Source organism: Aquarana catesbeiana, linkage group LG12, assembly GCF_042186555.1.
Source record: "Aquarana catesbeiana isolate 2022-GZ linkage group LG12, ASM4218655v1, whole genome shotgun sequence".
In the NCBI taxonomy this organism is placed as follows: Eukaryota; Metazoa; Chordata; class Amphibia; order Anura; family Ranidae; genus Aquarana; species Aquarana catesbeiana.
This window is the reverse complement of record NC_133335.1, coordinates 72251523-72267173: the sequence shown is the minus strand read 5'-3', so window position 1 is coordinate 72267173 and position 15651 is coordinate 72251523. Positions and strand designations below refer to the sequence as shown.

The following is a 15651-nucleotide window of genomic DNA, read 5'->3' as shown; positions in this document are numbered from 1 at the left end:
TAGGAACCTGTCACCTGTACTGGGCCAATTATTTGCGGCCAGAGCATTCCCCCACCTCACAGCCACAAGCATACAAGGGGTATGTAAATGTGCGGCTGGGTGGAAGAGGAATGCCTTTCCCACAGGTGACTGGGCCAGTACAGGCTTCTTGGTGGGCTTGATCAGGTGGGTTTAGACTAGGATCCGAACATGCACAAGCTCATCCCCACTTGACATAATCCCCATCACACAGGAAAGTAGTTTGAGATGTATATGCCAGAATCGTGAGACAGTCACGTTCTGTTGTATTGTACAATTCCCAGAGTAAGTAACTGCTGTGATATACACCAGTACAATCGTAATCACCAATATAGGGTATGGACATATGCAAAAAATTAAAAAAGTTCTATGTTTTCTGGACTGGCAGTATTTTTAAAGGGAATAAAACATGGGGAATATGCATGTATTGCAGAAATGTACCATTTAATTGTTTTGCCTTACATGCGTTTTACGTATACCCAACCCTGCCTTGCACATTAGCAAGTCTTTTATTTCCCACATGTATTGCATCTTCAACTGTTTGGATAATGAGAGGCATTGGGGAAGCTATGTTGTCAATTAATTTCATGTATAGTTCAGGATGAGACGTTTCAGTCTTCGGGATCTCCTCCGGATGAGGATTTCCCTCCATAACCAGGCGGAATCCTCAGCTTTTCTGTTCTGACACGATAAACCGGTCATGGTTCTTTACAGTCTGGAAGAACGTGACTTCGGGAAATCTAGGCCATGACATGTTGGGAATAGTGTGTTCTGTTAATATTTTACTAAATTATTCATAGACACTTGACATGCCTTCTGCCAAATTCAACACATAATAAATGCAAAATAAATAGAAGTGTAATGTGTGGCCAGGCTAACATTATCCATTATTAATTGGAAGGGTTGTTAACCCATTGAATATATTGGAAAAAGGTATGTTTTTTCAGCATTTACGTTGTAGGGAGAGTATTTAGGTCAATATGGGCAGTTCAGTCATTTACCTGTTGAAAAAGCTAAATGTAATTGAGAAAATAAAATGACGAGAGGATCGAGTGGTGTATGATTTTAGAGTTTTCCGACTCAAAGTTGACCACTATTGGAGAGTGCTTTATACATCAACCTACTAGTCACTCCAAAGAGTTACGTCTCTTTTTTAGCACTACTGCAGGTGAAAGTGTAAGGAAAAAATATTTATATTAGACGAAATATTAAAAACCAAAGAGAAAATATGTGGATAGAGACAATGGCTTGCAGTCTCTGCTCTAATTCATCCCAAAGGTGTTCTATCGGGTCAAGGGCAGGTGCGGGCCAGTAAAGTTCCTCCACCCCAAACTCGCTCATCCACACTATATTGCCAAAAGTATTGGGCCAACCCTCCAAATAATTTGGTGGAGGGGTGATTATGGTGTGGCGTTGTTTTCAGAGGTTGGGCTTGGCCCCTTATTTCCAATGAAGGGAACTCTTAAGCGTTGGCATACCAAGCCATTTTGGACAATTTCATGCTCCCAACCTTGTGGGAACATTTTGGGGATGGCCCCTTCCTGTTCCAACATGACTACGCACAAGTGCACAAAGCAAGGTCTATAAAGACATGGATGAGTGAGTTTGGGGTGGAGGAACTTGACTTGCCTGCACAGAGTCTTGACTTCAACCTGATAGAACACCTTTGGGATGAATTAGAGCGGAGACTGTGAGCCAGGCCTTCTCGTCCAATATCAGTATCTGACCTCACAAATGCGCTTCTGGAAGAATGGTCCAACATTCCCATAGACACACTCTTAAGTCTTGTGGACAGCCTTCCCAGAAGAGTTGAAGCTGTTATAGCTGCAAAAGGCGGGCCAACTCAATACAGAACCCTACGGACTAAGACTGGGATGCCATCAAAGTTCATATGCGTGTAAAGGCAGGCGTCCCAATACTTTTGACAATAAAGTGTATACTGCATATACAGTGGGGACGGAAAGTATTCAGACCCCCTTAAATTTTTCACTCTTTGTTATATTGCAGTCATTTGCTAAAATCATTTAAGTTCATTTTTTTCCTCATTAATGTACACACAGCACCCCATATTTACAGAAAAACACAGAATTGTTGAAATTTTTGCAGATTTATTAAAAAAGAAAAACTGAGATATCACATGGTCCTAAGAATTCAGACCCTTTGCTCAGTATTTAGTAGAAGCACCCTTTTGATCTAATACAGCCATGAGTCTTTTTGGGAAAGATGCAACACGTTTTTCACACCTGGATTTGGGGATCCTCTGGCATTCCTCCTTGCAGATCCTCTCCAGTTCTGTTAGGTTGGATGGTAAATGTTGGTGGAGAGCCATTTTTAGGTCTCTCCAGAGATGCTCAATTGGGTTTAAGTCAGGGCTCTGGCTGGGCCATTCAAACAAACTCCATGCGGGCTTTCATGTGTCTTGCACTGAGGAGAGGCTTCCGTCGGGCCACTCTGCCATAAAGCCCCGACTGGTGGAGGGCTTTAGTGATGGTTGACTTTCTACAACTTTCTCCCATCTGGGTTGTTTTTTACCTCTCTCACGAAGGCTCTTCTCCCCCGATAGCTCAGTTTGGCCGGACGGCCAGCTCTAGGAAGGGTTCTGGTCGTCCCAAACGTCTTCCATTTAAGGATTATGGAGGTCACTGTGCTCATTTTTTTTTTTTTTTTCTTTTTTTTTATTGCCACTCAGCTTACTTTAAGTAGTGAGACAACCATCAACTTTTCCATTCATGTACGTCTCTCTTTTCCTTCACATCACTGTGGCTAATTTTCATATCACACTATAAAATTTGGAATAAACAAGGAAGGGGTAGGAACGATACAGATCTCCCATAATGTAGCATTCTTCCTGTCTCAATATAGGCCCCTCCCTTCTTTCTCTTTACCCACCCTTGTATATAAAAACCAAGAGAAAAGAAAGAAAAAGATAAATTAGAAAAAAGAAAAGCTAAACAAAAAAAAACCAACCTTTGTTATATTATCTCGATAACTCTTTTCCCTTGATAGTTTACACTATTTCATCTCCCCCCCCCATCCCCCCCCCTCCCTTATTCCCCTGGTGTATATACTCTTCCCATATATAACTCTACTGATACCTAATTTTCTCAGCGTAACTCCATGTTTTTTTAAACTCTCTCCAACTCTTCCATTTATCTTTCCTTCCCTCCCCCCCTTCTTCCTTGCTACCATAAAACCTCTCCATGGTGTAGGTTTCTTCCACGGCATTTATCCACTCCCAAATCTGTGGGGATTCTTTTTCTCTCCAATTTTTGGGTATTAGTTTTTTTGCTGCATTAATTAAATGAGGCACCAACGAGGCTTTATATTGTTTCTCACTTTCCTTAATGCCGTGGAAGAGCACCGACCATGGCTCTTTTTTCACCTCCTTTCCCGTAATTTTTTGGACCATACTCAAAACTTTTTCCCAATATTTTTGAATCTTCGGGCATTTCTACCATATGTGTGCCATAGTGCCTATTTCCCCACATCCTCTCCAGCATTCTGCCAATGATTCTTTTTGGAATTTACTGGCCCTCTCTGGTGTTATATACCACCTCACTAAACACTTATAATTAATTTCGGTTGTTTTAACATCTATCGCCGAGCTGTGGGTAAGGTTCATAATCTTTTTTATCGTGCTAAAATCAACCAGTGTCCCCAAATCCTTTTCCCATTGTTTGATATAACTGGGCTTCTCTATTTCATCTTCATCTAGTAATAATTTATATAATTTTGATATGGTGTTTTTTGTGTTTTCTAACGTGCATAATTTTTCCAATCCCGTCAGTTCTTCTCCTGATCTTATAGGTTGTGGTAGTTTTCTAATAAACCTTTCTAACTGTGCATACCGCCATCCATTAATCACCCATGTTTCTGTATCCTGTTGCAGCTCGTGCATTGTTTTAATTTTCCCCTTTTTCATTATCTCTCTTAATTCCACCTTATCTTTCTTTATCCATTTCCCCCCTATACTTACTTTCCCCGGTGCAAAAAACTCATTATCATTTACTCTTATAAGTGGTGAGTTGTAAGTCTTATTTAACTGTTTATAAGTTCTATCCCACATCTTAATTACCACCCGTGTTAACCCATGTGTATTTTCATCTATCGTTCTGTGTTGGGGGGGGTTCCAAATAATTGCTCCTAGCTGTGCCTTACTATAAAATTTTTCCAGATTTACCCATCTTTTTTCTTGATTATCCCTTACCCATTCTATCGCTCGTGACAAGATTATTGCGTTATAGTATGTTACAATATCCGGAGCCGCCAAACCCCCATTCTTTTTTCCTTTTCTTAGCATCCTTAAAGATACCCTCGGTTTTTTATTTTTCCAGATTACATTTGTTAGTATTGTTTTTAGTTTTCTGAGGTAATATATTGGTAGGTCTATAGGTAACATTTGGAATTTATAAGTAATTTTTGGAAGCAGGGTCATTTTTATGGCGTTTATCCGGCCTATCCAAGAAATTGGTCTAATTTGTATTTTTTTACCCTCTTTCCTGATTTCATCCAGTAGGGGGATGTAGTTCCCTTTGTAGATTTTATCCAGGGAGTTAGCTAGTTTTACGCCCAAATATTTTATTTCTTTTTTCCATATAAATTGAAATTTCTTCCTCAAATTTTCCTCATCTGCTTTTCTTAGGTTTATGTTTAGGATTTCAGATTTTCCCATATTTATCTTAAAATTTGAAAGCTCTCCATATTGTTCTATCGTTCTAATTAATTTTGGCAGGGTACATTCTGGTTTAATTATATAGAAGAGCACATCATCTGCAAATGCCGATACCTTGTGCGCTTCATTGCCCACTTTTGGTCCTTTAATATCGGGGTCATTTCTTAATGTTGCAAGGAGGGGCTCTAATGAAAGGATGAAAAGAAGTGGAGACAGGGGGCACCCTTGTCTTGTCCCTCTCCTCATTTCAAAAGTTTCTGAGAGTACCCCGTTGATCCTGATTGCTGCTCTCGGTTGTCTATACAACGTTTTTATTCTTTCCATCATCCTTGGGCCTACTCCCATTTTTTCTAGTGTTTGGAACATGAACCCCCAGTCTACTCTGTCAAACGCCTTTTCAGCGTCGCAAGACAAGAGCAGACCGGGGGCCCCGTCCTCTTTTATTTTTTGTAGAAGGAGCAGTGTTCGCACCCCATGGTCCTTCCCCTCTCTTCCAGCCACAAACCCTGTTTGGTCAGGATGGACCAATGAATTCATTAGCCCCTTCATCCTTTTTGCCAATATTTTTGCGTAGATCTTTGTATCTGTATTTAGTAGCGATATGGGTCTGTAGCTGGAGCAGAGGGTCGTATCTTTTCCTTCCTTTGGGATCACCGTAATCAGGGCCGTTTGTGCCTCTCTGCTCAGTTTACAGTCTTTTCCTAACACATTCATATACTGACACATCTTCGGTATTAAGATATCCTTAAATTTTTTGTAGTAAATTGCAGTAAATCCGTCTGGCCCTGGACTTTTTCCTTGTGCTGCCTCTAATATTGCTTCCTTTACTTCTTCCTCCGAAATTGCTTCCTCCAGGGCTTCCCTATCTCTCTCCTGAATCTCGGGTATCCCCGCACTCTTTAAAAATTCCCTTATCTTTTTTTTTTTCTTTGACCTCTCTTGCTCCCCCTTATGCTCTCCTGCATACAACTCTTTGTAATAGTTTCTGAATGCCTCTCCTATTTCTTTTGTTTCATAAACCATTGAGCCCTGCTTAGTCTGTATCCTGCCTATGAAATTACGAGTTTTTTTTTCCTTTAGCATTCTGGCCAGATGTTTCCCTGTTTTATCCCCCCACTGATATCTCTCTTTCTCAATTAGAAAGTATTTTTCTTTTGTTTTCTGATCTACCAGTCTTTTCAATTCATCTCTTTTATCTATCAACTTTTGATATATTTCTTTATGGAGTCCTCTAATTTTTTTGTGTTCTTGTTCAATGTTAAATATTTCAGTCGTAAGATTACCCATTCTGTTGTTCCTTTCTTTTTTTTTCCTGGATCCCTCTTTTATTAGTATTCCCCTTATGTACACTTTATGGGCCTCCCAGACCACTGCCCCCGAGACATCTCCAGTTTCATTTATCCTAAAATACTGTTTGAGTTCCTCTTCCACCCTTTGAACCACCCCCTCATCGGACAGCAGATCCTCATTTATTCTCCATAGGGGGGTTTTTCTCTGCGTTTGGGAGATTCGCAATTCCATTACTACAGGGGCATGGTCTGACAGTGTGACGACTCCTGTTTTTGCTTCAGTGGCCCTCTCTAACCACCTGTGTTCCAGTAGTATGTAATCCAGTCTGGAATACGTCCGGTGTACAGGGGAGTAAAACGTATAGTCTCTTGTTCTACCATTCAAAATTCGCCATATATCCACCAGTTGGTTCTCGTGTAGTTTCTGTCTAAACCTTCTAAGTTGCACGTTATTCGTCCTCTGCACACCGGACGCACTATCCCGCGCTGGCTCTAGACACACATTAAGATCCCCCATCACTATCAGACCCCCTTTCCTGAAATTTGTTAGTTTCTCCAGTGTACTTATCAGGAATTTTACTGTGTTTTTATTAGGGGCATAAATACTTGCAATAGTGCATTCCAACTCTCCTAGAGATCCCTTTAGAAAAAGGAATCTTCCTTCCGTATCCTGCATTCTTCCATCTAATTTAAATTGTACTTCTTTTGCCATTCCTATTGCCACTCCTCTTGCTCTATTAGATATTGTATCTCCATAGTACCATGTCGGGAAATTTTTAGACCATAATCTGCTGTTCGATTCATATGTCAGATGGGTTTCTTGTAATGACACTATTCCTGCTCCCTGCTCTTTCAGTTCTCTTAATAAGTTGTATCTTTTAGAGGGTGAATTCAGGCCTTTAACGTTATATGTCAAAAATTTAAGAGTTGTCATGTTTGTCCCCTACCTGATAGCTACGCTTCTCTGGCTTAATTTGAGTTATATATGTTTTCTCCCTTTGCACCTTGTGTTCCCCCCCCTCCTTCCCACCCCTCACCTCTCCCCCCTCCCCAACCCCCAATTGGCCCCTCATGGCCCCTAAGGTCATCCAGGATCTCCATCTGAGCCCTTTCTGTACCCCTTGATCGAAAGGTGGAGCTCCAGGTATTCAGCTTCCTCCCACTCCTTAGATTAGCTATTGGAGTGGGGTGGCCTGCCTATTCCATTCTTATCTTGACTTGATTTTCTTATCTATTATTATCCCATCCCCCCCCCTCTCCCCCCGGCTGGGGACTTAGTAAGTCCCCTAATCTTCTGGTGTCCAGCCTGGTAATTCCGGAACCTGTATGTCCAGCCTTTTACAAAATTCTTCTAATTCCTCCGGGAATCGTAATTTAGCAGACCTCCCTTCCTTATATCCTTTCAGACAGGCCGGGAATCCCCATGTATATTTGATGTTTTGTGCTTTCATTAATTCCAATAGGGGTTTCAGCAATCTTCTTCTTATTAGGGTTTCTTGCGCGAGGTCTGCGTAGAACTGGATTTCCACTCCCTCGGCCCTAATTGGTGGTTTTCCTTTCAGATTCTTCCAAATTTCCCATTTGTCTTCATAGAACCTGAATCTAACGATGATGTCCCTTGGTCTTTCTGTCCTTACTTCCCTGGCATAACCCACTCGGTGTATCCTTTCTATCTTTAGACAGTCCTCCCCTTCTCTATTAATCAAGGGCCGGAAAATTGTGGTGATCCATTTCTTCAGATCTTCATCCTCTTTTTCTGGGACTGAGCGAATCCTGATGTTCTTCCGTCTGTTTCTGTTCTCCTGGTCTTCCAGCTTGTATAGTAGCATCTTTTGATTTTTCTGTGTTTCTTTCACTTGCTGTCTTAAGCTTTCAATTTCTTGCTTTTGTTTTTCAGTAGTTTTTTCCGTATACTCCACTCTTTCTAATAAGTGTCCCAGGTCTCCTCTCAGATTTTGGATATCCATTTTTATCGATTTTTCCATTTTCCGGAGCAGGTCACTCATCTCTCCCTTGGTTAGTGTGGAGGTCCCTATTGCTTCCCCATCAATTCCACTTACGTCCTGGTCCCCCTCTGTTGATAGATCATCTCTAGAGTGTTCTGGGGTGTCTCCTGTTTTTTTATCAGATCCTTTTTTTTTTCTATTTTGTTTTGGCTTTGTCTACCCAACTCCATACTCCTAGGGCTTGCTCCTTGTGTCATATATTGTTTTAAGGTACTGACTGTTGGTTTATCTTTATCTTTTGGGGATTTGGGGGCATTCCCCCTTGTTACTTTCGTTGTATTTTTATTCATTTTATCTCCCTTTCTTGGCCCCCTAATTCGCTTCCCCAGCCTGGTTTTCTTAATTTCCCTCCACTTCCGTGAAGGGAAGCCCTAGGACTTAAAAAGTCTAATTAGAGGGGTTTTTGCAGGTAGTGGGGTAGGAAACGGAAAAAACAGGGGGGAGGGGCAAGGGGCGGGGGAGTGGCATGGGGGTTCCACGACTTAATTGGTTAACTCTCTCCCTTCTGGCTTTCTCCCTACCAGCATCCCCCCTTCCCCTTCCCCTTTGGGGGACTTGTATGGTATATGAAGTAGTGTCCTTGTTACTGTTATTACTAATTGTTCCTCTATTTGTGCCCCTTGGTTTAAATTCTAGTGTTGGGGGGTCCTACCAGATTGCCGTCCTTTTCCCGCTCCGGCTTGTCCGCTTGAGTTAATCCACCCCCGTTTAAGTGTGGGCTATTTTTTTCTCACACACACTTGGTATATATAGGGGGCAACCCCACAATCAGAAAGAGACCTTTAATAGTCCGTATAGTTGGTTGCACGTCTCCCTTATTATTGCACAGACCTCCTTTTCCAGTAACAGTCAAATGTTCAAAAAAATGATTAAAAAGCATTACCAACCGTTCAGAGCACCATTAAGGACACCAACCAATAGACAGTTGTATACTTAACTCCGTAATTGTTACCTTATTTCTGCTCTTCCTTGGAATATTTCTTCCCCTCTCATGGGGTAGCAATACTTACAGCCTTTTAAGGTTATTTCATTCAGCCGGGTGGGGGGGCATGTTGTATTCCCGGAAGGCCGGGGGGTGGGGGGTTCAGTATCTCGCCGTGCCAAAAGTCAGTCCTGCGTGCGCTGTCCCCGCTGTATCAGATGACCTCCAGCATGTCTCCCGTTCCGTCTAATCGCGCAACGGCGGCTGCTATCTTTCCTCCTGCGGGGGGACGCTGCCTCTCATCACGCCGCCTGTATACCGGCTGTCCGCGGCTTCAGCGTCTCTGCGTCCTTCTCTGGTCTCGGCGGCCAGCTGACATTCCGGAGCTCCTCCCTCCGTGACGGACGTTACGTCCTCACGTCTTCTCCTCCCATCGAGTGCCTCCAGTATGGTCACTGTGCTCTTAGGAACCTTAAGTGCAGCAGAAATTTTTTCGTAACCTTGGCCAGATCTGTGCCTTGCCACAATTCTGTCTCTGAGCTCTTCAGGCAGTTCCTTTGACCTCATGATTCTCATTTGCTCTGACATGCACTGTGAGCTGTAAGGTCTTATATAGACAGGTGTGTGGCTTTCCTAATCAAGTCCAATCAGTATAATCAAACACAGCTGGACTCAAAAGAAGGTGTAGAACCATCTCAAGGATGATCAGAAGAAATGGACAGCACCTGAGTTAAATATGAGTGTCACAGCAAAGGGTCTGAATACTTAGGACCGTGTGGTATATCAGTTTTTCTTTTTTAATAAATCTGCAAAAATGTCAATAATTCTGTTTTTCTGTACATATGGGGTACTGTGTGTACATTAATGAGGAAAAAAATGAACTTAAGGGGGTCTGAATACTTTCCGTCCCCACTGTAAGTACCGGTATGTGCTTTCATAGATATACATTTTTATACCATTTATCATACAAAAAAAAAAAACCATTACAAAAGGATATTAATATATTGACATTACATTATTAATTATCTGATATTACTATATCTGATATTGTATTGTCTTGTTTTTAGTATAATGGCATGTAGCTAAGTATTTGCAGATCCTGCCTTCTAATGCTGAAATCCTGGATTAATTTATATTTCTATGGTTTCCCTTAGATTGTGTGGATTTTGTGTTGATAATCTGGCTTCCAAAATACTTCTGTAGTCCAGTGCGAATGTTACAGCCATAGACTATGAGTTCCTGGGGCAACAGTAGAATGACAGATGGAACCATCAAATTGCAGGGTCCATTTGTAGAAATGTTACTGGCATACCATAAGGAGAAGCTATAGGCAAGCCATTCATTTACCACCATGAAACAGAGCTACAGTACATTTTGTGGCCACTGAGGAACTCAACCTCAGGCTGGAAGTGGTGCTATTTCCATATATGGTAATATGGATTCCTCACAAAATATTGTGTCAGGTTTCTGATGAAACTCAACCCAGTATGTATGTGTGTTTGTATAACTCTAGGAAGGACATTAGATGATACGTTTCTCTGGAAAAAATGGAAATAAACTAATTAAAAACTTTGTGCACAATTATATCTACATTTATTGGCTTGGTCCACAAACAAAAGTAGCAAGCAAGGGGAATCCAACATGAAGTAGTCTGAAGCATGGAGTTATGGGTCAAGGAATGGAGATTTTCAAATAACTTACCATTTGCAAAATGTATATAGCACATTACCTATGGGAACTTATTTCAATCTTTGTACCTTCTCATTGATCAAATTTTCTCTTCAGTTTCTAATATTGTACATTGTATGCTATACGCTATAGAGTTCAAAATATCTAATGCATATTGATACCTCTTTGACTTAGCACCCGTTTGTGAAAACCACCAAAGGAGCAGCCATCTTACGACATTTAATAAATGAAGCCATGGAGGCACAGATCAAACGGAGCGAACTACAGCAGCGCGAAGTGGAACCTGAAGAGGAAGAAAATGCGGTTGGTATTTCCCTTTTTGAAGATATGTTTTTATTGATTTTCTAGTCCATAAAGCAGGGTACAGAGTACAATAGATAACAACAAAACCTGGGGAATGCCCAGGAAAAAATTCCAAGCCTACTTACCACCAGCTCGCAGACAACCAATTGACCTGTCTAATAGTACGCGTTAAAAACAGGGGTTCAGTCCGCACGCATTTGCAAACGCATGCGTAAGCCACAGAGCCACGTCACGGCACCCTGTAATCTGTGGTCCTAACACTAAAATTTGGGTGTCCCCACAGTGGAGGCACATGCATTCTAATGGATAAGTGAGGGCAGGTGGACTGAAGGGAGCCCACCCCTTCTTAAAGGTACAGGACAAACCAAACACCCAGCAGGTAGCACAATGGCTGCAAAGGTGCTGGTGCGTTGCTGGACCAATACACACACCCACGTGGTTGCAAAAATCTTGCCACCACCCTCACTTATAGCTGGCTATCGCAGTAAGAGGCATTGGAAGGCCACAGAGTACAATAGCATACCCAACACTCTTAACCACTTCAGCCCCGGAAGATTTGGCTGCTGAATGACCAGGCCATTTTTTGCGATTTGGCACTGCGTCGCTTTAACTGACAAGTGCGCAGTCGTGCAACGCTGCATCCAAACAAAATTAATGTCCTTTTTATTCCCCACAAATAGAGCTTTCTTTTGGTGGTATTTGATACTCTTTGCGGTTTTTATATTTTGCGCTATAAACAAAAAAAAGCAACAATTTTGAAAAAAACACTATATTTAGTACTTTTTGCTATACTAAATATCCCCATTTGTTTTAAAAAAGCAAATTTTTTTCATTTTAGGCCGATATATATGCTTTTACATATTTTTGGTAATAAAAATCGCAATAAGCCTACATTGATTGGTTTGCGCAAAAGTTATAGCGTATACAAAATAGGGGATAGATTTATAACATTTTTATTATTTTTTCTTCTACTAGTAATGGCGGAGATCTGCGATTTTAATTGGGACTGCGACATGGCGGACACATCGGACACTTTTGACACATTTTTGGGACCATTGGCATTTATACAGCGATCAGTGCTATAAAAATGCACTGATTACTGTCACTGGCAGGGAAAGGGGTTAAACACTAGGGGGCGATCGAGGGGTTAACTGTGTTCCCTCTCTGTGTTCTAACTGATGGGGGGATGGGACTGTCTAGGGGATATGACAGATCGCTGTTCATACTTTGTATGAACAGACGATCTGTCTCTTCTCCCCTCAGAGAACCGGAAACTGTGTGTTTACCGGTTCTCGGTGTGTCTCGAGCGATCGCAGGAGCCCGGCAGTCATCGCGCCCGCCTGGCACTCGCATCAACTCGGGGGGCAAGCAGCGGGCGCGCACCCCTAGTGGCCACAGGGTGAAGCGATGTAACATAACGTCGCTTCGCCCAGCCGCGCCATTCTGCGGTGACTGGTCGGCAAGTGGTTAAAGCGGCTGTAAGTGAGGAGAGCTCTGAAAGCTGATTGGAGGGAAAGGACACACCCTCCTTTACACAGCACACAGGAACAGAGCTGAGGCTGTCAATCAGTTGGAAATCCCTCCCTTGTCACCTTTTTTCTCTTGGTGTCAGGACAAGAAAACTTGTCAGAAGTGATTTAGCACTTCTATAGCATAGGAAGGAAGCAGAAGACAGAAATGACACTTAGTGCTGTTAATTGAGACAAGTACACACTATACACACTATAGAGGCATATGCTTTGTTCATATTTGTTCATATTTCATGTCTAAGGTTTACAACTTTTTTAACAGTCTCTCATAACTCATTATTGAGAGTGACTATAACTATGTCAGGACAAGTACAAAAACGTCACAATAGCAATTCTTAAAAGCCAATAACATGTGTAGGGTTAATTCATAGCCCTTGATCCAGAGTAGCAAGTATATGAGTAGATGTGAGTTCTGTATCCCATATTTTTTCTGTGGGCTTGTTTCTGAGTTTGTAAGGTTATACAGTTGTAGAATAGAATTTATAAATTTTTTTTCCAGGTGTTAACCACTTGCTGACCATATAACTGACATATACAGCGACAAAGTGGCGCCGCTGCACCGGATCACGTATCTAGTACGTGATCCGAGACTTCTGGGTCTGTGGCGCGCATGCACGTTGCTGGCGGCCCACTTCTGCTGTGATTATACACAAAGGTACAGAGGGAGAACGGCAGTCTGCTATGTAAACAGGGCAGATCGCTGTTCTGTCAGTACAGAAGGCATGGATCCTGTGTTCCTGCAAAGCAGAGACACGGATCTATGCCTTCCCCTAGTACAATCACCTCCTACACAGTAAGAAAACACTGTTAACCCTTTGATAGCAGCTGATGTTAACCCCTTCCCAGCCAATGTCATTAGTACAGTGACTGCATGATTTTTAGCACTGTGTCAGTTTGTTTCCGATATGTCTGCCGCAATATCACAGTCCCGTTATAAATCATCGATCGCGCTATTACTAGTAAAAATGAATTAAAAAAATTAATTAAAATATCCCATAGTTTGTAGACGGTATAACTTTTTCAAAAACCAATCAATATACGCTTATTCAGATTTTTTATTACCAAAAATATGTAGCAGAATACATATTGGTATAAATTGATGACAAAATGTAATTATTTTCAATTTTCTTATTGGATGTGTTTTATAGAAAAAAGCAAAAGATATATATATATATTTTTTTTTTTTTTCAAAATTGTCACTCTTTTTTTGTTTATAGCGCAAAAAAATAGGTAATCAAATACCACCAAAAGAAAGCTCTATTTCTGGAATAAAAGGCATACATTTTATTTGGGTACAGTTAAGGTAACGCAGTGCGGTATCACAAAAAATAGCCTGGTATTAGAGGGGGGTAAATCTTCCAGAGGGCAAGTGGTTAATAGAAGAAGGGGAGGATCCTTTCCAAGTTAGGATTGTTTTCCTAGCATAAAAGTATATGCAATTACACGGTAATACTCAGTAGACCATTTTTAGGATGCGAAATGTTGAGAAGTCCCGGGGCTGTGGATATAAACTTATTGACTTGGAATTTATGACCCTTCCAGAAATAGTGAAAGAATCAACAATTTCTCTGCACCCCCAAAAGCATACTCTAGAGGAGTGCAGACTCATTTTATAAAGACTTGCAGATGTACAGCAGACGTGATGAAACAATTTAGTTGTATCACTCTGCTCCTGGAGAACATCCCTGAAACCTTGTATGTATCTTCAAACTCCAAACAGTCTTGGTCAGTAATCTGAAAGACAGGCAAAGACCACTTAAGTTGAGCCTGTTGATTTTTGACTCTAGTGTTATTAAGGTTGAGTATTAAGTAGAGACTAACTTTGTGGTATCTTCTAAGAAGTTGTTTGAAGTGGTTGAGAAGTATACAGTAGGGTCATTATGAGTTCTAAACTGTATTTAGATTGCATGGTGAAATTGATAATAGTGGAACAACAATTTGGAGGGTAGTTTAAAATCGTCCTGTAATTGGAGGAATGACTTAAATTCTCGTGAGGAGTATAAATGACAGATCATTTTTATGATAATTTGGCTGGGATAGACGGAAGTTCTGACAAAGAAGTCTGGGAAGGCTAAGCCTGCCGTGTGCATGGTAATTTAAGTATTTCTAAAGCAATCCTGGGGTTACATTTTTGCCAGTGAAAGGTAAAGCAAACGGTATTGATTTTTTCTAAAAGTGTGAACAGGTGTTTTTCAAGAGGTATTAGCTAGGATATACACTAAGCCATAAAATTATGACCACCCACCTAATACTAAGTAGGTCCCCCTTTTGTCACTGAAATAGCCCCTTTTGCTGCCAAAATAGCCCTGATCCCTCAAGGCATGGACAACGCCACTAAACCTCTTTAGGCATGTATCTGGCACCAAGCCGTAAGTAGCAGAACCTTGCGAGGTGGGGCCTTCACAGATCAGACCTGTGTTTTCAACACATCCTACAAATGCTCGATTGATTTGAGATCTGGAGAATTTGGATCTGGAGAATTTGGCCAAGTCAAAACCTCAGACTCGATGACTCGATGTTGTGTTTCTCAAACCACTCTTGAACTATTTCAGGGCATATTATCATGCTGACAGAGGCCACTGCCATTATGGAATACCTTTTCCATTAAGGTGTGTACTTGGTCAGAAACAATGTTTAAGTAGGTGATTTTTGTGAAGTAACATCCACATGGCTGGGCCAAGGTTTCCTAGCAGGACATTTCCCAAAGCATCACATTGTCTCTGCTGGCTTGCCTTCTTCTCATAGTGCATCCTGGTGCCATCTCTTCCCCAGGTAAGCAACATACACGCACCCAGCCATCTACATGATGTAAAAGAAAACGTGATTCATAAGACCAGGCCACCTTCCATTGCTCCATGGTCCAGCTCTGATGATCATGTGCCCATTTTAGGCGTATTTGGCTGAGGACAAGGGTAAGCATGGGCACCCTGACCAGTCTGTAGCTATGCAGCCCCATACACAATTAACTGCAATGCTCCTTTTTTCTGCTTTTAACGCATCAACTATATCTCACCAACTTTCAGATGCCATTCTACCAAAATAATCAGTGTTATTCACTTAACCTTTCAGTGGTCAAAAAATTACAGCTGATTGGTGTATAACAATTTAGATAAGAAGATCGTTTTATTAATTAACCCTGCCAATGAGATTTACATAGAAATCCTTGTACTGTTTAGTGTTCTAGTGTAATATTGAAATCAAAGGCTGGACATTGCTAGAAATA

At 41.4% G+C, this 15651-nt stretch overlaps 1 protein-coding gene across 1 annotated transcript in view; it reads left to right on the top strand.

The window, feature by feature from the left end:
• STK4 (serine/threonine kinase 4) overlaps positions 1 to 15651 on the top strand; it is a 163195-nt gene that overhangs the window by 107860 nt on the left and 39684 nt on the right. The window contains exon 8 of the mRNA XM_073608038.1: positions 10771 to 10899. Within this exon, the coding sequence (XP_073464139.1) occupies positions 10771 to 10899 (129 nt within the window). The remainder of the gene's footprint in view (positions 1 to 10770; positions 10900 to 15651) is intronic.